This window comes from Trachurus japonicus, chromosome 24 (assembly GCF_045865225.1).
Source record: "Trachurus japonicus isolate A0001 chromosome 24, Traja_1.0".
NCBI lineage: Eukaryota > Metazoa > Chordata > Actinopteri > Carangiformes > Carangidae > Trachurus > Trachurus japonicus.
Window position 1 is genome coordinate 11,097,989 of NC_140930.1, and position 22,510 is coordinate 11,120,498.

At 40.9% G+C, this 22,510-nt stretch overlaps 1 protein-coding gene across 4 annotated transcripts in view; it reads right to left on the minus strand.

Annotated features, from left to right (window-relative positions):
* Positions 1–22,510, minus strand: part of ryr3 (ryanodine receptor 3) — a 126,170-nt gene that overhangs the window by 23,420 nt on the left and 80,240 nt on the right. For all 4 annotated transcript variants that reach the window (XM_085771591.1, XM_085771590.1, XM_085771589.1 and 1 more), the window contains 30 exons: positions 18,476–18,578; positions 18,165–18,285; positions 17,102–17,271; positions 15,686–15,906; positions 14,798–14,888; positions 14,483–14,623; positions 13,707–13,870; positions 13,370–13,448; positions 13,049–13,138; positions 12,399–12,542; positions 11,706–11,768; positions 11,463–11,538; positions 11,228–11,351; positions 10,455–10,570; positions 10,266–10,333; positions 10,025–10,146; positions 9,749–9,798; positions 9,597–9,657; positions 9,265–9,503; positions 8,436–8,517; positions 7,457–7,587; positions 7,213–7,331; positions 6,655–6,853; positions 5,787–5,881; positions 5,355–5,500; positions 5,086–5,173; positions 4,883–4,975; positions 2,754–2,921; positions 2,133–2,192; positions 1,829–1,963 (listed from right to left, as the gene is read on the minus strand). In XM_085771591.1, coding sequence (XP_085627717.1) covers positions 1,829–1,963; positions 2,133–2,192; positions 2,754–2,921; positions 4,883–4,975; positions 5,086–5,173; positions 5,355–5,500; positions 5,787–5,881; positions 6,655–6,853; positions 7,213–7,331; positions 7,457–7,587; positions 8,436–8,517; positions 9,265–9,503; positions 9,597–9,657; positions 9,749–9,798; positions 10,025–10,146; positions 10,266–10,333; positions 10,455–10,570; positions 11,228–11,351; positions 11,463–11,538; positions 11,706–11,768; positions 12,399–12,542; positions 13,049–13,138; positions 13,370–13,448; positions 13,707–13,870; positions 14,483–14,623; positions 14,798–14,888; positions 15,686–15,906; positions 17,102–17,271; positions 18,165–18,285; positions 18,476–18,578 — 3,559 coding nt within the window. The remainder of the gene's footprint in view (positions 1–1,828; positions 1,964–2,132; positions 2,193–2,753; positions 2,922–4,882; positions 4,976–5,085; positions 5,174–5,354; positions 5,501–5,786; positions 5,882–6,654; positions 6,854–7,212; positions 7,332–7,456; positions 7,588–8,435; positions 8,518–9,264; positions 9,504–9,596; positions 9,658–9,748; positions 9,799–10,024; positions 10,147–10,265; positions 10,334–10,454; positions 10,571–11,227; positions 11,352–11,462; positions 11,539–11,705; positions 11,769–12,398; positions 12,543–13,048; positions 13,139–13,369; positions 13,449–13,706; positions 13,871–14,482; positions 14,624–14,797; positions 14,889–15,685; positions 15,907–17,101; positions 17,272–18,164; positions 18,286–18,475; positions 18,579–22,510) is intronic.

The following is a 22,510-nucleotide window of genomic DNA, read 5'->3' on the forward strand; positions in this document are numbered from 1 at the left end:
AACTAAACTAAATTATAGCTGCTGCGCAGCGATGGGTCGGGTCCGGGCTACTTTTGGGCAAATTTAGGCAATTCTGAGCAACAAACAGGAGAATAGGAAGACAAGACAGTTGACCTTATAATGTTCAATTTGCATCAGTTGAGGATTGAACCCACAACCTCAGGAACCAAAGACCGTTGTCTATCGCACTGAGCTAATTGACAAGTGGCATTCAACAGTGGCTTCACAAATTGAGCAAGCCATTCACTGTCGTGTAGGCAGATTTGAAACCACAGTAAAAAGAAAAATCAGCTTTTGAGGTAAAATAATGATATGTATTTGTCAAACATCTACTATGAGTCTAAGATGTTAGGAGCCTTCGCACATGGTCCAGTCCAAGCTATTTGGATTTTTAAATTTAGAGGCTTGCTGTGATTAGCCTCGTAAACCAGCCTCTCGCGGAAATGCATTTCATTTCATAGCGTAGTAGCGTTGACAGACAACCCCATTCAGCCAATCAGCAAGTTGGTGTAGTGACGGGGCTTTGCACCAGTCGGTCCCTGATTGGCCAACGTGCTGTGTCAATCACAGCGGGCGACGCTGATTGGCTCGGCCTTCTGAGGGTTTCAGTCCAAACGCTTAGAATGGGGATGAGGCCAGACTCTCCCTCAGAATGAAATGAAATGCACTTCCGCGAGAGGCTGGTTTACGAGGCTATGCTGTGATGCCACCATTAGGACAACTGTCTTGTGTTTCGTGTTGAGGACAACTGACATTTTGATCTGTCATCATCATCATCATCACCCTTGCTGGGTCTCGAACCCACAGCCTCTGACACCAAGAACCAGCTCTTAACTCACTGAGCTAATTGGCTGGTAGTGAGACCTGCTGTCTAGCTTCATTTATCCACTCAGGTGAGCCAGTGCCCGGGCAGCTGTTGTGATGAAATGGTCAAAATTTCAGAAATTCAGTTATCTAAACAAAAATCTGATAATACATAAATTGCATCTTGACAGCATGGAAATGTTGGTGATTTGTTTTTAATGATAAGTGTTTTGCTTCATAAGAGAAAATATGATGTTTATAAATTCCAGTCTCACATTGACTGCAGTTGTTCCCATGAGAGCAGAATTCAAAATGTTCTCAAAAATTCAGTTTTTGAATTAAAATTCTGATATTTGCTAAACTTCATCAACCATGACTCCAAAATATTGTCTTTTTTTTTCAGGAAGATTGAAAATGTATTTATCAAGAATTTGATGGTATATGTTTACAGTAGTGTTTACAGTCAAACGTTTTCATGCACTGTAGGCTCAATTTTTGCTTAATCAAAAATCCGAGAAACAAGTTTTGTGGAGGACAGTCTGGAGATGCTCTGTAGCAAGTTTGGTGACAATTGAGCAAAAATTGTGGGAGGAGATACATTTTAAAAGTTTTACAGTTATTGAAAAAAACAGAGTGATGGACTTCATAATTTGTAATAAGTTTAAGTGGACAAAAGTTTCAGCAGTATTGAGGCTACATTGTGGTGAAGTTTCAACACTAGGAATTTTTAAAGTTTTTTAATTTAAACGCTTATTGTGCCCCCCCTAGGAGGGGGGGGCACATGTCCTTGGAGTTGAGTAAATCTGGCATGGGTTTGGATGTTTCTGTGAAGTTTGGTGAGTTTTCGCCCATGGGAAGTATGACTTCCTTGGAAGAAGAAAGAAAGAAGAAGAAGAAGAAGAAGAAGAAGAAGAAGAAGAAGAATTCCTAGGAATACAATAGTGTCCCGGCAGCTTAGCTGCCCGGACCCTAATTAAGTCAACCACAAAATTTAAGATTTAAAGTGAAGGTTGTGCTGTGTTACCTGCTCCAGATGGAAAACAGCAGCAGAGATGCTCTGGACACGGACCACTGTGTGCTCCGAGTCTGTGGGCAGGTCGCTCTTCACCACCACGTTCTTGTACAGGTCCATCTGCCACTGGACGGCTGGGTCATCAGACTATACAGCACAGTAACAATCAATCAATTAATCAATAAAGTGTCCTTGAGTGGCGTGAAAGGCGCTTTCTAAATAAAATTTATTATTATTATTATTATTATAATAATGTAACCACAATAAATTATACCCAACAGTGCTGGATTTATAATAAAACAGAACATCGTCTTACCTTGTCCTGGAGATGGAGATTCTGACGCAGATGCTCCTTCACCTCATCGTCTGTGTCTTTCTACGAAGAGGAAAGGAGTTCATTCATTCACCATAACATGGAAAAATGTTTGTTATCACACTATCATGGTACATTAAGATGCTAAAGGAGTCATCACAGTAGACTTAATTTGAATATTTGTGATTATTATTTTTATTTTGTAATATTTGTCATTCTAGAAATACTTTACGTTTTAATATAATATCAAAATAACACAGAAGCTGAGGTTTCTATAGTACAAAAGACTTTGGTCTTTTTTGGGGGTTAAACTGCTAGGAAAGCCTCAGACTGAAGATAGTTCAGTTAAAGTGCAGTCACAGCTACAAAAGCTTCATCATGAGGTCTCTAGCTTTCAGTATACATGTATCAATAAGGCATCTTTGATAGAAGATCAGAAAAGTTGCACCAAACTTCCAGTGATTTACTTTTTTAGAGCCTCAACTTCCAACTTCATTAAAATCATCAATCAGTGATCAAATTTTAAGGCCTAGGATAACTTGAGATGAGGTTGAATATCTAATTAAATACTTTAAGACAGAACAATAGGAACTTACTCTACCTGGTCATATTTCATCATCTTACCAGGCTGTAGCGAATCTTGGCCAACGAGATGAGCTCCTGGTCGCCCGGGGTGCACATGTTGAGGCCGATGGGCAGCATCTTCTTCAAGGCCGCAACAATCAGAGAGGTTTGGATGGAGTAGTATTCACCACGGCGACGCTTGTGTTTCCTCTCCTGGTCCCCACCTGACTACAGAGAGAGACAGTACAGGTTTATTCTGCTATTTCATATTATTAACGAATGCCTATTTAAAGGGATAGTTCAACATTTTGGCAAATTAGCCCATTGCCATAATCCCTATAGTTTTAGCAGTAGGTTTGTCACCTTTAATTGTCGTCAGTGTAAGCTATTTTTAGAACGGCGGAGCAGAGCTGCAAGCTGTGCAGCCTCTGCATTTGCCTCTAAAACAACTCTCTCTCGTAACGTTCAGTTATTATCTCATAGCGTGGTGAATGTGCAGGTCACAACTTGTCCACCAGAGCGTTTTGGAGTTGTTGGATTGTGTATTTGATGAATTTGATGAAGGAAACCAAGAAATCCCATGAGCCTCCGTAGCACAGCTCTGAGCGGCTCTGCTCCGCCGTTCTAAAAATAGCTTGCACTGACAATTACTGTAAAGGTAACGAACCTACTACTATGACTATAGGGATTATGGCAATGGGCCAATTTGCCAAAATATTGAACTATCCCTTTAAGATTTGCTTTTGTTTTTTTTTTGTTTTTTTACTAACAAGCACTTTGGTAATTGGATTTATTCCTCACTTTGCATTTGATATTTGTATTTAAAATAACACAATAGACACTATTGTCTATGTCTGTCTATGCTGTCAGAAAACTGTCTTTCACATTCCCATCATTAACATTAAAGTCAATCACATACTAGGGAGAGACCCCAGTTGCTTCCACTGAAAGATCAAGAGCTGTGAAGGTTTTTCTCCACTGTGAGCGATCATGTCAAAACAACTCAAGAGTGCGAATAAATAAGCTGTCTGACTCTGCCAAAGCTAATAAACAACAGCGGCACAGTGACAGCTAGTTGAGCGGCTGCTGGACCGAGGACTGTCAACATCCAGATATATGACCTGACTTTACTATGACAAACATCTATATGAAACGTCAAATGTCATAAACCCTCGACGTGGAGGCGAATTTAAGAGGTGTAAACTCCTACAGATGATTTGTTGAACATCTCACATCTGCATATTCAAACTGTTCATCGGCACATGTCAGGAAAATGATTAAAAACACAGGAAAAGTGCTTATGAGGATTTTTTCCCCCCTTTTATTTCACAGAGTCTCTGAAATACTGTAGGATGAGGAAGAGAGCATGCTTGGGGATCCCCTCCGGAAGAATTCACATTGTGCTTTTCTAAAGTGCTGACAAAGTGATGAGAAGAACAGCAGAGAAGCTCAAATTAAACCCAGAGAGGACTGAGATGTACTCGGCTCTATCTCTCGGGTTCATTACAACTTGACACATCTCATCCAGAGTGAAGGGGTTTTATCTCTGGAGGTAAAGAGTTTTTCTTGGAAAGCCACTGAGTCATTCACCTTTACTGAGTACAATACCATCAAATATTAACGGTCTCAGTTCAGTTTGTTTTTTTAATTTAATGACATTTTGGATTTATAGAGCTCAATATCTGATCCATAAGAAGTTCGAGCTTAGAAAAGATTTATCGAAATTGATCCTTTTTGTTACATAGTAAAACTGAAGTGACAAAATTCCTCACTGACATTTTCATGTCAGTGATTTCTTTAATAATTTTCAAGGACAAGGCTGGCCCTTTTTATTTTTAACAAATCTCTTGAAAATGCCAAAAACCCACCAGTGAGTCAGTCGGTCTAAATATTTCTGGACTCTTCTGCTTTTGTGGTACTTCAAGGCCAAGGCTCCCCCTTCTAAAGTTGTAAATGATTAAAAATGGTTCACAAATATGAACTTTCCTTTTTAAAAACCCTCACTAATGTTGTTCAAGAGCTAGTCACTGTAGTTTTTAGAATATGTTACCAACACAGGAGTGAGTAGGGGATATTTTTAGATGCAAATTAAAAGGCATATTGTCCTGAGGTGAGTATTTGAGGAAGCACAATGGTATTGAATGTGAGGTTGACTAACACCTCATGTTCACTCATGTTCTCATCTTTACCTTGGACATCTTCGTCTTGCATTCTCCAGTCAGGAAGCCCAAATTGTTAATCTCGTTCTGAACCACAAAGTTTTGCTCCTCACGCTTGAAGTTCTGCATGAAGAAGACAAAGAAAAAAACAGAAGATGAATCAGCAAATAAACCCTGAAGACGAATAGCATCATGCCAAGAGACTATAATGTGATATAAAGTGTTAAACTAACATGGGACTTGCACCAGAGGATAAAGATCTCAGCCACCATCCTGAAAAGCTCAGTGGAGTCTGCGTCAGGCTCCTTCAGCCACCTGGACCTGGAGCGAAGCAAACACACAAACAGACTGAGTGATGTACAGTATGTATGTCATGTTACAGCTGCAAAGGACGGAGAGGACAAAGAAACTCACATCCTATGCGACAATACACACTTCAAAAGCAGCCCTCGTCTTAATATCAAGGGTAAAAAGCAGCAGAGTGAGCGCGCACACATCGTACCTGTTGTTATCCACATAACGGATGAGCATGGGGTAGAAAGCGTAGAGGTCCCTGCAGAGCACGGCGAACTCATCCAGGATGAGCAGCTCCGCCTCCTGGTTGTCGCCTTTACTGTCGGCCTTCAGCAGCTCCTCCTCGGCTACAACCTGCAATCGTGGGAAACATCAAAAGTTCACGTTTGGAAATCAATTAATTCGTCTCAACGCCCGTCTTCAATCCCTACAATCCCTCGGAGATCATCCCATCACTGCACCCTCTTTCAACAAGAGGAACAAAGGTATTTTTTACGAGCAAAGTGTTCCCAGCCTGGCTTCTCCGACTACCGACAGCTCCATATATACACACTGGACAGGTTCAGCAGATATTGATGGAGCCAGCGAAGAGACAATGTCAAAACTGTAATAACATGTACAGTATATTTTAAGATCTCACCTTCACTGTCTTCTTCTTAAGTTTGTCCAGTGTTGGCAGGAAGTGGGTTCTCAGCAGATCCGCTCCAGCCTTGCTGATGATTGGCTGAGAGTAGACTGGAGACAGAGACAATGAAAAAAATACATATTTTTTAAATAATAAATCAGGACTGTGAGTGGAAGGATTTCCACCCTGGACTTAGAAAAACACAGGCACAAGTTTCCCCTGTGTCCATCTAGGTCATTGGCTCTGGTTTCAACTGTCACACAACTATCGATCTTCAGACATCACTTAGTTATACTCATCAATTTTTCATTTTTCACTCGAGTCTCTCTGAATACAACACTTTCTGCCAGAGTTTAATATTAGGACTCAGTGTCTAATTTTGTTGTTGTACACTATCCAAATATGTATTTAAAAAGTGAGAGCATGCCTCAGGCCATGCTCTCCCTCAGCAGCCAATTATGTTATTGGGTTTCCCTTGAACTCCCACTGAAGAATAGACACTAAATATGTAAATGTATTACAGTTATTATTAGTTTCTCTCATGGGTTCCCTCATTAAAAGGGGGTTTATGTCATACTCAAGTGTTGTTGTTGACCTTAAAATTGACTCTTAACTTGTTTATTAATGTGTTTTAAAAAGAGAAATGGGATGAACTGCATAGTTTTTGCCTCTGCGTAGAAGAACAGCACCTCCTGCAGTGCAGATGTAACTATACTCCTGAAAATTGATCAATTTGTAAAATCCTCTGATAAAACCCGACATCCCTGAAGAACTCATTACAATCCCTGACTTTGCAAGTCTGATAAAAAAAACAAAAACACACAATTTGTGAGTGAGAAGCTCAGTTCACATTCATTTTAAAAAGCAGCCTTGAGTCTGTCACCTGCAATCCTCTTCATCCAGGGAGCATCGTCAATGCCCAGGTTGTTGTTGAGCATCTTGAGGATATTTCCCAGGATGATGCTGAGGTGCTCGGACGTCACCATGGTGCAACACTGGGCACCTGGGGGCGAGTTCTCTGGACCTTTCTCCCACCAGTAGGACAGATAGTTACACAGCATGGGAAGGATCACCTCGATCACCTGCAGGATAGACGGAGTCGGGGGGTTAAACGAATAAAAGCTATGAATCACAGAGGAGGCAATAAAAAAAAAACACTGTGTTATTTTTGGCACCAAAGGTTCTGGTGTGTTATAAATCCAGAAATATGGACCATAGCTCCAAGTAACGCTGGATTTGACGTATTACAAAAATGGCATGAGCTCTAAACTCACTGTAAAAAAGCAAATTATATCCTGATGAAGTATTTTATATTTCATTAAAATAACGCCTCTACTATCAAATAATAATGAAAACATTTAAAGGTCCCAGAAAAGCAACTCAAACACCTCAGACATCCTGCTATTTATTTAAATTTGAGTTTCCCCTCTGCCCCTCAGACCTGTGGCATGTCACTGTAGCGAGCACCAGACTCAGAGACATCATTGACGTCTTTCAGGACTTTTTCAAGACTCGGCATCTCTGGACACATCTCCTCCACGGTGTCCGGCATACTGAGGACTGGCGAAGAACAAACATCAGTCAGACTGAGAAAAGTATTTCAGAGAAAAAAACTAGAAGTACCGTATATTTACAGCAACACAACAAGAAATCAAGCTATAAAGGAGGATCAGCTGGAAACTCACTGGCTCTCTCTCGTGGGGTCTTGGTGTTGAAGACAGAGAGTGGGTTGTGGGCGTTCAAGTGGGGCTCCAGGAACGCTACAGGCATGGCCGCCACTAAGGTCGACAGGCTCTCACCCAGTGCAGGAAGATGCCTGGATATATGTAGTATATATAAATATGTATTCAGTATACATACTGTAGATGTATAATAACTTGCTGTAACATTTAAACACATGTTGGAAAGCAAATATTTGGGGGTTCGTATGAGGACGATTTCCCACTGGCCTCTTGACACAGCATTTTCAGGGGTCAACATTGTGTCAGGGTCAGTTTAGACCAGGTCATGCTGCTGTCCGTCTGTGGTCAGACCTGTACACTTGTTACTTTTACAGCCTGAGTCCACTCAAGGTGAAAACATTTCTCTCTTATAACAGTTTTGGGAGGTTTTATTGCCGTGAAACAGCCAGTTAGAGAACAATCACACCGAACTGTAGTTTTAATGAAAACCATTTCACAGCACAGTGTTTCTGTTGCGTCCTCTCCCCTGGGCCATAAAATCCTTTTTTTTGTTAATGAATTTCCAAAAATATACGCACACAGACACTGTATACACACAATATATACAGTCGTTATCCAATTTGGCCAAAAACAAAACGCTTGTCTTTGTTTTGTAACACATAGAGTTTCATAAAATTTGGCATGCACATCATTGTACACTTTTTATTATCTAGAGTGCGTTGAGCCACCACAAATCACTCGACAAGCCCAGAGTGTTTTTGTCACAAACATGAGTTAATGAAAGAGTTCAGCAGCCATATTGTAATTAACAGCGACAGGCATAATGTAGTTTGTGTGTTGCCATTTCACAGTTCTTTGATGCTAATAAACTCAAAGAGCGTGGAAATGACAGCACCTATCCATCATTACCAGAGATTCTTAAACTTAACGAGCAACAACATTGTTTCGCTCATGTGGAGAAGCAACAGTCTGTGAAGTTTACCTCTCCACAAAGACGTTCTTTCCTGTTCCCAGAGAGTAGAAACACGTCAGGATTCGGTAGCAGGACAGCTGAACGTCATTCACTGAAACAAACAAAAAAAAAAGACATTAGACCTTTATTTAATCAAAATCATGTGATTATTATAAAAATGTAACCATGACAAGAGGAAAATAAATCATTAACTCATTGAGTGCCAGACCTTTTATAAAATGGTCAGTGCCATGTGCCAGCGTTTTGGGGCATTTTGAGTAATATGTCAAGACCCAGAAGAATATTTTGTACTATGACTCTGAAAACACCAAACAGCTCAAAGGAAAGAGGAGACTCTCTATTTAACTAGGGAAAAAACCATTTGTTTGTTAATTTATTTTTTTCGTTTAATTTTTATTAGCATGGCATGACAGAATGAATGAAATTTTTTTTAAAGTGTTTAAGTGTTTTTTTAAACACTTTATTTGTAATTTTCCAATTAACATATAAAACAATCATATTCTCTGTTTTACAAATAACTATAACAAACATCCCGACAATAGACAGAGACAGTCCAAACCCAAAATCAACGTGACAAACTAGTCATAGACAATAGACAGGCAAAGACAAGAGAAAAAGTGCACTTTAAATGCAAATTAGAAAAGAGGAGAAGAAGGAGAGGAAGAAGTAGGGTTTTATATCTGATGCTTAATTTTTGGGAGCTAAAATTGGGAATACTAGTCTTAACAAACTTTAAATATATATGAACTTGTGTATTTTTCTCTGTTTGTTAGAAAAGGAAAAGCTTGAAAATGGTGTGTGTGTGTGTGTGTGTCTGTGTCTGTAAATACAAACTCACACAGCAGGTCGACTCCAAACTCGTATGTCCTGATGTGGTCGTACAGGGCGGTGAGGATGGGCAGCAGCGCCACAGTCACGTAGTTGATGCTCTGAGTGACGCTCTTCATCTGAGCACGCGACTGCATGAACTTCCCCAGCTTCAGCATCTCCACCAGCTTCTCCAAGTCCTCGGCTGCGTTCTCAAAGAAGGTCCTGAACCCGGCTTTGACCAGCTCAGCACCAGACTTCATCACCGTTCTGGGAATAAAAGTTAAAAAACAGGTCAAAAAGAATCCGTTAGAGACTTCATTAGTGTTGCAGGAAACAACAGAAATATAAACTTTTCCTCACCTGGTGTCGAGTGTGTGAGTGAGGATGTCCAGACAGCTCACCATCATTGCTGAGTCACTGCCTGTGAGAGAGACATTTACTGTAGATATATACGAGGAGATTCAAAGCGAGGAGGCGCACAAGCACACAGACGGAGGCAGAGCCGACCTTACCAAAGAGAGAAATCCTGTGTCTGACAAGAGCTGCCAGCTTACAGAACAGGCTGGAAAAGACAGACAGTGAGAAAAGAAATGAAAATAAAGCTCTGGAGAGAACAAAGGAGAGCTGAAAAAAGCAAAGCGAAAGAGAGAAAAGGTTTTGATGAAATAGGAATACTCTTTATGCACTTCAGTGAGAGAAAAGAAAACTCTCTGACCAGCTAAAAAGACATAACAATGGAAAAGAACAGTAACTCATGATCCATATTATGGATTGCTTCCGCACGTTACCTGGTGATCATCTCCTTCTCTTTGTTGGAGGCACATCCGCAGCTGCTCAGAGTCTTGCTGGGTGTGGACAGGAAGTAGAGACAGTGGTTCTTAAAGGTTTGATCTATGAGAGGAAGCAGCACCTGCAGAGAGAGAGTGAAAAAGAGGAAATGCAGCGATCAGGAGAGGCAGCAGAGTGAAGGCGTCAATACTTTTGCCGCTTCATTTGCAAGACATGAAGCGTTAGTGGATTTCTAGAGACCTTGGCAAAGAACTTGATTTCCTGGTCATGAGGTGATTTGTCCGTCTTCCCGCTGGTGGCCATGGCCTCTGGATTAACGGCAAAGTTGAGCGGCAAGGTCAGTGTCACGGAAGAGTATTTAATCAATGTTGTTCAGCAGGTCCTTCTAGTGCTTAGTGCGTCTGACGTTTTAAAATGTCACACACTCACCAAGGTGAGCGATAAACTCCTGGGCAGAGTCGATACATTTCAGCAGCCTCTTGAGGAACTTGAAGGCAAAACGCTTCTCCATCGACGACGAGTCCTGCTCCATGTCCTTCAGACCTCTGAGAAGAAAAGATCCTTTCATGTGATCCAATCCATCCGCTTTAAAGTGCCAAATTAAAGGGATAGTTCAACATTTTGGCAAATTGGCCCATTGCCATAATCCCTATAGTTTTAGGAGTAAGTTGGTTACCTTTAATTGTCGGTGCAAGCCGTGAGCTGCTCAGAGCTACGCTACGGAGGCTCATGGGATTTCTTGGTTTCCCTCATCAAACTCATCAAATACACAATCCAACAACTCCAAAACGCTCTGGTGGACAAGTTGTGACCTGCACATTCACCACACTATGAGATAATAACATTACGTTATGAGACAGAGTTGTTTTAGAGGCAAATGCAGAGACTGCTTGCTGGAAAACTGCCCCCGACAGGAACGTGCATCAGCGGTTTTGCATGAATTTACCTCTAAAACAACTCCGTCTCGTAACGTTCTGTTTTTATCTCATAGTGTGGTGAATGTGCAGGTCACAACTTGTCCACCAGAGCGTTTTGGAGTTGTTGGATTGTGTATTTGCTCAGCTCCGCCATTCTATAGCTTGCACCGACAATTAAAGGTTACAAACCTACTCCTAAGTAAATGTTTAAAACTACTTTGTGCTGTCAGAACATTATTATTATTACATATTTCTACAATAAACAACATGGGAGTGAATAGAAACCTTGTGATAGCATAGCCACTGATCTGCAGGAACTTGAAGAGATCCTGGGCCTTTTCTCTGTCTCTGTACTTCTCCTTAGCCGTCAGGGTATCATAGGGCACCAGCAGTGGGTGGGTCCCTCCTCCTGGTGGGTCAAATCAATGTAAAACAAATATATATTCACATTAATAATGTCATTAATATATATTCACTCTTCCAGGTTGAAGTGAAATGCTCAGTGTGTCCATTTCCAAACCTTTGCTAATAAGTTCAGCTTTCTTCTTCTTGGCCCAGATGTTGTGGTAATTTTCTGCCACCACCTCCACCATGCCCTGCAGAAACACCAGGATGAGTGTGTGTCAGCCACTTTGAACATTTTTAATTCTGTCTTTCTGTTTAAGACAATGAAACTGTAGCTCCTATTGTACGGTACTGACAGACGTACTGACAGACGGTGCCCAAACATTTACTTTACCAAGAGACAAATACAAAAACCAACCTGTAACTCTTTAGATAAAGTGACATTATGCAGGTCCATCGGAGCAGGACTGAATCCATTAACCTACAAAGTCAGGCAGAAAAACTATCAGAGTAGAACATACTGTATCTCAAAACATAAAAAAGGAAAGAAAATTCTCTTCATAACAATATTATTAGACATTAACGTAACATGTTAGAGCTTTTACAACACACACTGTAAAGTAAAGTTGATCTATGATAAAAGAAAAAACATGAAATATGTCTTTGGTCAGATATACACTGAAAATTGTGTCTTTCAGAGCTGAACAATAAACTTCAAGACAAATGATAGCAGAGCTGGACACAACAGCCACAGACTGTCTGACCTTCCAGCTGTAAAAACACTCAGCTGTGTCATTACTGAGTTAAAACTGCAGCAGCTACTTCCTACTAGTCCCAAATTTACAGAAAAAATACATTTCTGTGATGAATTAAACTGGATGTTGTTTGAGATGCCATTATTGATTCAAGCTATTAGCTCTGCTGCTTTGTGTGTATTACTTTTACAGGGAAAGGAGTGGTCCTGCCATTTGTTTCTTTAATGGCGTCCCATTATAAATGATCTACATCTCGTGAACTGTGTCAGTTAAAGAATTGGTAAGAGAAGTATTAAAAAGAAAAACATGTGACAACAATATTATTACATCAAGTGGATCATAAATCAGGGCGTTACCTGAGACTCGGAGATCTTTCGCTGTTTTTCATTCTCTCGCTGTTGGAACATGGCTTCTCCCTCCTTGGTCCTCTCAATGTTCCAGCCCATAGCTAACATGCTCTTCAGCGACTCCCTCACTGGCCAGCGGTATGTTTCTCGTTCCTGCACAGTCAACACACACACACACACACACACACACACACAAACGTTTTTTTGTCTTGTTTTTTGCTTGAAAGGACATAAAAACACACATTTGGCCTGGAAGACTTTCAGACATTCTCTAAACTAAAGGATGTTCATGTCTAAGTCATTTCCCCTTTTTCAAGTTTTATTTCAATTTCCAAGTCACTGACTCAATTTAGCTTGGTTTTGGGAATCAATAAAAATTCACTCCATTAGATTTAAGAAGGTCAATTGAAACATGGATATTCATTTCTGACCAGTTCCCCTCTTGTTTTTTTGTCTAAAATAGATTTGTGGCACCCTGGCTCTGCCTATTGGTGCAGTCAACATCATTTTTTCTGCCTCTGCCACTGAGGCAAGTTCTTAAATAGCTACAGCTTTCATCCACTTGAAAGGTTTTTCTGTGTATTTTCTGTATATAAAAAGATGAAAACAGCTTATACTAGCAGCAGCAGCAGTGTGTGTACATGTGTGTATGCATGTACCTTCTCACTCAGAGCTTTGTAAGGTTTCAGCAGTGGATGGGATTTAGCCTGCTCATCCACACTGTCTCCATGTTTCCATCCTGCTGACACCTGCAGCACAAGTCAGTCAAATGTCATGTAGCAGGGTGCATTGGCAGATAATTGAAAAGCACTGGCAGAAATACAAATATACTGTGAGTAAGGTGGACTACCATTACAAGTTATCATCTCACACACAAGTTATTATTTCTTCCACCCGTATCTGCTGTATATGGAAAAATATTCACTCATCATCAATGTTAGCATAAGTGAGGAAGACGTAAAGATCACAGAGGGACTGACCTTGTCTGAGGACCACTTGTCATGGGAATGCTCTGCATATTTGTTGGCAATGTACTCAAGTTTTTCAGGAAGGGAGATACTGGAGAGTGGAGACGAAGTTTAAATATTTACTGTCAGTTTTACTTCATCAGGTAAAAGCATGATTTTGACTTCCAGACAAAACATTCTCGTAAAACACACACAGGATTTAATTAAATTGATGTTTTGTTTTGGGGTTTTTTTTAAGTTAATCCTGGCAAGCTCGTACATTCAGGTTTCAGAGGATTGATTGAATGCAACATCGTGTCTTAAATCTCCTTGACTCTTAAGAAAGTCAGTGCATTTTCAGACCACTCACTTGGCAGTGTTGATGGGGTTGGGGTCAAAGTTACCCTGTGCATCCATTGAGACCTGTTTCTCCAGTGTGGCCCCAGGAGTGGCATCCACAAAGTCAGGAGGCAGGGCTCCAGCGATGGCACACAGGCATGCGTTGGCCATTTTGAATAGTTCAGAATCATACTTCTATACGACAGACAAGACGCAGCAAAAAGAGGGTTAATGTTTCCTCACATCTTCGAGGACACGTCTGTTTAGATTATTAGACGCTGGATAGACTGAGCAGAGCAAAGCGGAGGAAAGAGAAGGCAAAGGAGGGAAAATGAAAGACAGAAAGCTGGAATGGCCTGCACCGAGCGACGGCCTGTCACAGACTGATAAATGATTCATCTGTTTTGGCTTCGCCTCAGCTGCACTGCTCACAAGCACTTCATTGAGCTTTCACTTCACTACCTCTGACTACTGAGAACTTTTCTCTCAGGAGAGCCAGACTCAAGTGTTGAAAACTTGAGATTTTAAGAAAAAAACCCAGCAGCAAACAGAGCAAATCTTAATGAGAGTTAGAGCTACTAGACTACTAAATGTTGTGTTATGCAACAGAGGGGGATATAAGGAAAATATTGCCTCGTACTCCTCCTGGCACTTCAAATATATTCACAGAGACTAAGAGGAAGATAATACAAAGAGGTGCAACAGCTTTCCAAAATGACAACAAAATTCTTGGCTTGTGTGCGTACAGTACTGTTGACTTATCTTCATAAATATTTGTGAAAAACACACAGTAGCTTCTGGTTTTACCTTCTGAGACAGGGAGTCGAAGATTCCCCAGAACAGTTTCTTAGTGAGAAGCAGCTCCTCCTCGGAGGCTATACCAAAGCTGCCCATACCAGATGGCAGGCAATAGTACTTCCAGTTCTGCTCATAGTGGTTGGTCAGCAGCTAGAGATCAGAGGCACGAGACAAAACATCAACATGTGGGTTAAAATGTGTTATCTAGGAAGATAAATGGATAATAAATTACAAGATGCTTCTGCGATGCGTTATAATTATCTCATAACTTTTTCAACTCTTAAATCAAACATGAGTGACAAGAAACTGTGTTTAGTGTCTCACCCCGAGAGGTATCTTGCAGTATTCAGTGAGCATGGGAACGTCGAACACCAGCCGTCTGAGAAGCTGCTGCATCATGGATGGACGCAGATGCCTGTAGAAGGGTTGAACAGTTATATTACCTCAACAGAAGAATACAGCATTAGATACTGTGTGGATATCATAAACAACAGGTAACACATTGAGATTGTGTGTTAATTAAAATAACTGCACATTCAACTGCAGACATGGAGACAAAATACTCATAGTGAAGAATATTTGTAAAAGTTGAAAAGCATCAAGTTCCATCGTATAAAAGAAAAGTTGGTACCCAGAGTAGAAAGCAGACCCAACCTGCAGGATTCAGGGTCAACTGAGGTCAAACTCAGTCACAGACATCCAAAATGGCAGCTAAATGTTACATGGTTAAAATCCTTAAATGTGGAATAATGTTGCTGGAACCTAATTTGGCACATTTAGAGCTGAACTCACGATATGGTAATTGCTCAGTGACTCCTCGTTGCCAAGTGCACATCTTACACAATAAATATCAATATAAAACATACAGACTGCATGCATTGGGCAAAGTAAATGAATCAAAGTCTTATATGCTTTCACTGTGTAAACGTAATGAAGATAAAAACATTAAAGCAGTCAATTTGAGTCTAAAAGTGGACAACGCTTAATTAATTCAGCCTGTAAGTGATATTGATCTTAAACAAGTGAACTTGAACTCCTTGTTTCCTGTGGTTTGTGATTTGCTACTGTACGTACATGCTCTCGCAAAGTGGAACAAGGGGCTATTCAATAAGCCTGAGTCAGAAAAACCGGGTGCAGCCTCCGTAAATCTCCAGCTCCCCCTCAAACGTTTTCACTCAGCTGAGTCCGGACAAAGCTCGACAGGCCCCTTACTTGCAGATAGCGAGCAGACATTCCTCAATGGCGTCCCTCTGGGCTTTGGTGAGCGAGCGGCCTTTGGACAGCCGGTAGATGGTCTGCAGCGTGGAGTCGACCAGCTGCGTGTAATGCTCTGTGCTGGCGAAGAGATGGGCGCAGCGGGTCAGCAGAGGCAGCAGGGCTGAGCCGATGTACCTGTTCATGGCCAACGCCGTCTCAGTGGTGCTCAACACCTCCTGTGGGACGGAGAATAATACATGAGCCACCGTAACGTCTCCACATGTCGAAGTTAAATGGAAGCTGGAGTGAATAAAGGCCTCTGGCTACAGCAAAAAGAAATACTGAATCAATTTTCTCTGATGTAACTTTGGGGAAATGTTTGAAAAGGGTACTGAACTGAAATAAGCTTTTAAAAAAGATTTCTGAATGATCTTAGATGTAAATCAAATTTGTGTCTATGTGATGCAGGTAATCATTCAGTTCACTTTATGCATGCAGAACAAGCTGTAATACCTCTAACAGAAACGGGTACAATTAAAGTAAAAGACTGATAACAGCAACAGACTTTAACATCATTCATATGCTCGTACTATCTGATTCAGGTTTAGCTTTAGTTTAAAAAAGCAAAAACTAATCACAGATGACATTTGGTATTTTCATTTCACTGTAAAATGATTTTCAAATTTGGAATATGTTAACACAAAGGTACAGGTAGAATAAATGCGCTGAACATAATGATGGCTGGTTATGAACAGTGTTGTCCATATGCTTATGAATAATACAAACAAATCCAATGTGTCCACAACACATTTATCACCATGACCAGCTGTGAAACTCATTAGAGGTTTTACATGACGTCAAAGATAATCCAGTTTTAAACCAGTGCAGTGTTGTTTTACGTGCATGCATGCAGAAAAAGGTGAATTATTCTCAGTGGTTCTGAAGCTGCTACAGTACAGGGATTATAACATCCCTAAGCACAAGTCAAACATGACAACTGAATGCTGCTGATCGTATTACTCAGGCTCATGTGGATGAGCAGGTGTTTAACGTTTCTAAGCTGAAGATTGTAACAACAATTGTGTTAATGCTTCTGCCAGCTCTCACCCTGTCACAACGTGGCTTTGTTCAGATCGATGTGCTGAGCAATCAGTGTTCGTGTTTGCTGAGATTATCTGCTTCTGTCACTCTTCTAATGAGCAAACTGGAAACCTAAACTTCACTGTGTGCTCTTACTTAGTGACCCAAAAAAGTTTCAGCAACAAATACCATTAGCACGGAGAGAGAGAAGATGATACGATACAGATTTAACACTTGCTGTAAGCCAGAACTTTGAATCTGTGCAATTAAAGGCTAAAAAGTATTTTGGTAGCAGGAGTCTGAAGGTAAAGGCTGGTTAGGGAAATGTGGAGAGAGTTATTTAGGACTCACCGTATCCAGGGACGCTGAGGCTCGGAGGTCAGGCAAGAAGCCAACCTCCAACATCTGGAGCAGGAAGCTCTGGTCCTCGATGCCGTACACTCGGTCCAGGAAGAGCACCATGGGGGCCTTGTGGTCCGGACAGAAACTGGCCGACATGTCGGGCTCTGTCACTGTGCCATCTGAAGGTTAAACACAGTTTAGAGAGAAAAGGTTTGTGGTGTTGCGATCGAAATGTACTCTTTGGAATAATATGACTAGGATATTATTAAATGGAAATTAACCAAATGTTATTTAAGGTTATAAAAGGACATTAAAAAAGATTTGGTTTGACAAAAATGGATGAGAAAATAGATGAAAATGGAACAAAGAAAACAACAGAGATGAACTAACAAGAAATACAGAATCCAATAATACACAGTTTATGACCAAAAGATGCAAAAGAGTGAATTTAAAATAAGAGTTTAAAGTGATATTGACAAAAGCAAAACCTAACGACCTCATTCAAGACACAGATTGCTTTTCATTAGAAACTGTGACAAAGAAAATTGAATACAAAGGTAATTTTCCAGTGTGATTGCTGCTGAGGGTTTTTTTGATGATAAATACAAACACGTTTAGAACAAAGCACAAAGTGGATCGATGATAGAAACAGCTTATAGGCATGATTTTCTCTCCCATAGTAAAAACAGAGACAGGAAAAGATGTGCGCTCCTGAATGACTGGTACGGCACTTATTTAAATTGAATATAATAAAAGATAATAAAATGACATTCAACCGTCTGGCAGAGCTAAGATCTAGATATTGAATTGTTTTAGCTGCTTTGATCTGGAGGTGTCGCAGACAGACTGCGGCATGTTGGTTCAGCAGACAGTACAGAACATTTGTTTCTGACAAACTGTGGCTTGTGTTTGTGCATTCAACTTAAATTCAATTGTTGAAAAACTTCTGATTTGAATACAAACCAAACACTGTATTTCTGTCTCAGGTGGAAGATTTTCTGTCTCACTGCTAACTGTATATGAAGTTCTGCATGCATGACTTCAGGTACAGCAGCACCCACAAAGACCGTACCTTTATTAACCGTGGGCATTTTGAGGGGGATGCTGATGACGCCCACCAGGTCTGTAGTAGGAACCAGAGAGCGGAGGATGGCTCTGATACGCAGCGCCTCACCTTTACCCGCATTGATAAGCTGTAATAGACGGAAACAGAGAGATATTCAACATATAACTTCATTCATGTAATGGAAAAGAGACGTGTTTTCAATACAGCTGCAAAAAAAAATCAATTTTAATAATTTTTTAGAGGATTTTTAATCTGATATTTAGCTACTGAATCGGTCCATGTGCATATTTGTAGATTGCAGTTCACTAGGGCCTCACATGCATCTCTGGAGCACAGCGTCCCAGCAGATCAATGAGAGCCGAGTAGAAGGACATGATGGCGTTGCCCATGTGGATGACTTCTCCTTCCTCCTCACTAGACCTGAGACACACAGACACAAACATTCATCATCCTATCATCCAGGTAAAAGCTCTTGAATCTTGCAAAACTTACAGATAATTGAAGAAATCTGGGACTGTAATGCAGATTTTAAGAAGCAATTTAAAAATAAAAAATGGGGACATTTTCTGTGAATCTATAAGGGCCCATTCACATGGAGCGCCTAAAAACGCATGGAAAACGCCAGCTGGAGCTTTTTGCATGCGTTTTTCAAAGCGCTTCGGTCGCGGTTCCAAAGCGCTGCCGTTGGTCGCGCTGCGGTCGCGCTTCTACCGTCTCTAAGCAACCAAAACTACCTGCTTCTTCTTCCCCCAAAACTTCAAAGGACGTTCATTAAAAAGTAGCGATGGAGGAGCGACTGATACTTCTTGTGCAGGGTTACCCCGAGTTATATGATCTGTCTTCCTGCAATTATTTTGATACCGCCAGGAGGAACAACACCTGGAGGATCATAAGCACGGAGCTTGGGATAACTGGTGAGCATATATGTTATTTATTTATATTTATATTATTTTATGTGGATAACGGTTGAGCTGAGTACGCTAACGTTAGTTCATTCTGATGTTTTTCTTTCCTTTTCTCTCAAAGACAAACATTTCCAGTGTGTAGCAAGTATAAAAAAAATATGTTCAGCCTGTCAGCAAACATTATAGCGATCCAACAGTAACGTCCTGTCAGTCAAGAAGTTATATTGTTTGCAATGTACGTTGCCCTATATTACCGTTACGGTTTGTTGTTTTATAATATTTATACGTTAATTGCTTACTGTTTGTTGTTTTATAATATTTATACGTTAATTGCCGTTGTCTTGTCACAACATCGTATTTACACAGATGACGAAGCGAGAAAGAAGTGGAAATATTTGAGGGACAAGTATATAAAGGAGAGGAAGGCAGAGAAGGAGAAGAAAAGTGGCTCAGAGGGAGGAAACAAAAGGAGGTGGAAGTACATGGGAGCCCTCAGTTTCCTTGAACGTTTTGTGAAGGAGAGGCCGACTTCCTCAAACATCCCCGGGTCCCCAGAGCAGCCTGACTCAGAGGTAGATTATAAGAACGAAATTAATAATAATAATAATAATAATAATACCCCTAAGTAAGCTCTTCAACAAGAGTGTTAGATTTCTGGTATATTTGTTTGTTATTATTATGATTATGATTATTGTTATTGTTATATTGTTATCATTACTACTAGAATATTAGCCTACTTCTATAGTCTATTTTAAGAAGCTGTACAGTGATGAAAACAGTTTGGATTATTCAAACGTATACCTATTTAAAATATATGTGAGAAATTCATAAGTATTTGTCACATTTAAAGATATTTTGCTAAAACAAACCCTTCTCTTATCCCCATAGGAAAGTCAGGGTGATAACCTCATCACCCTGACCCTGTTTCCAGTGGAACAAGACACAGAGCCAGCAGGAAGCAGCCAGCAGGCACGCAGCAGCCAGTCCCTCTCACCCCAGCCCCCCCTCCCTGTTACCCCTGTCTCATCTGGACCACGTGTGACGAAAAAAAAGAAAGAACACTGAAGAAGATCTGAGTGACTTTCAAAAAGTTATTCTGAACAACCTGAGCAAACCTCAAGATCATGACGAACTCTACTTCATGAGTCTTGTGGGAACATTTAAAAAAATCACAAGTTAGAATGAAAATTGAGCAAATTTTATATGAAGAGTTTCAATGAGAATCAATAAATAGATTGTTAGAAATGAGTCGAAGTTTCATTGTTTTTTTTAACAAATATAATCCATTTATTTTATCATGAACACAATTTATATTTGTAGATTCTGTATGATTCAGATATTGATAAGATATTATGATATAATGTTAAATAATGTCTTCCTGCCATGTAACTGCTCCCTCAGCAGACGAGAAATATTCTGTGAACCTCTCTCTGATGGCGATAGCCTCCCGTGAGGCGTTGTTGCTGCTCAAACGTCTCAGGCCCCCCATGGCCCTGGGACTATCTTCAGATCCTGTTGTGGTCTGTGGATGATCATTCGACAGACCTGCCCTGAGAAGATTGTGGAGGACACATGTGGCTTTGACGGCTTTCTCTGCCATTTCCGGTGTCACTCCTAGCACCCTTCTGTACAGCCGCCACTGTGATGCCAATATGCCGAAGGTACACTCCACCATGCGTCTGGCCCGGGACAGTCTGTAGTTGAAGATTCTCTTTTCTCTTCCCATGTTTTGGCCGGGGTATGGCCTCATCATGTATCTTCTCAGGGGAAATGCTTCATCAGCCACAAATACATGTGGCATAGGCCCCAGATGTTCAGCACCAGGAAGTGTTGTGTCGTCCGGAAGAGCAAGAGTTCCCTGACAAAGAGCTCTTCCAAATGTTGAGACAGCTAATGTCCCACCATCACTGCTTCGACCATAAGCTCCAACATCTACCACTCTGAAGCGATACTGGGCATCAACAACAGCAAGCAGCACAATAGAGAAAGACCCTTTATAATTATAATACAGGGATCCGCTGGAGGCAGGGGCCTGGATCACCACGTGCTTTCCATCCACTGCCCCGACACAGTTGGGGAAATTCCACAACTGATGGAAATCGGCCGCAATTCTTCTCCAGCTTTCTCTGTTGGGGGGTGGCATGAACTCTCCTACCAGGTTGTCCCAGATGGCTTCACAAACGTGTTTCACGATGCCAGCAACTGTAGAGTGTCCCACACGGTAACTGAATGCAATGGTCCTGAAGGAATCCCCAGTTGCAAGATACCTGTAATAAATAGAATATATATTAATTGTATGTGAGAAACAGGCTGAGAATTATTGTGACAGTGATTATGTTAATGTAATTTAAAACATTTTTTTTTTAAGTAAACCTAGGACTCTGTTGCACATAAAAATCCAACAGGCCAAATAATTGCAATGCAGTGGCATGATAGATATATGACATGATGTGACATTTTAAAAAATAATTTGTATATATGTGACATTTAAAAAAATAATCAGTTTGGGTAAGAATAAGCATATCTGTGTTTATTTTCGTAATTAAAAATAAACATCAACAAATCCACACAACTGACATTGTTCATCGTTGAGCCATCAATTATGAGATTACTGATGATAGATAGATGATTGATAATTAATTCAGTGGCACTGCTATTTGTAGTGGACAAATGAGGGTCATATTTTGAGCCTTAACATACAGTAAACACTATAGCGGCTGAGACAAAGAAAAGAAAAAGAAAAAAAGTATTACAACCGTCTCGGGTCTCCCCGACATATTGAAATAAAAAAATAATTACCTCAGACAAATGCACAGCCGTTGCGCTGGAGATGGTTTCACGGCAGACGCTCTGTCTTGTGATACTGGGGCCAACTTTTCTGAGGAGCAGCTCAAACTGATCTTTATCAACTCTGAAATATTCCTTGAACCTGCCGTCGTCCAGACGAAGCTCCTGGATCAGATGATGAAATTCACCCAAAGTTTTCCGACGCTGAAGGATGGGATGCACCCAGACACGGCGAGTTTTTCTCTTCTTCTTCACAAAGACACCAAGCAGCAAAGCTGCTGAGAGCAGTTTGCGGTGCTGGAAATCCATCTTTTTCCTCCAAAGGTCTCCTCCAGCAGTGACAGGATGTTTTTGTTGAAGTTGATCTGCTCAATTCTGATCAGATGACACGCGGTGCGCGGGCGGCATTCGAAAAAGTTGAGAATTTTTCATCTCCGTGCGCCTGGGACGCGCCTCGATTGCGCCTCGGACGCGCACGGAAAAAAAGGCGCGTCGCACCGCGTGCGCGGCGCGTCGGCGTCGCTTCGGATTTGGCGCGCGCAAGGCGCGCGGTTACATTGAAAACAATGGAAACGCACGCGCAAAAGACGCTCCATGTGAATGGGCCCTAACAATGTTTTTTGGGAGTATACATGATCTCCTCACAGGCCACTATGATAC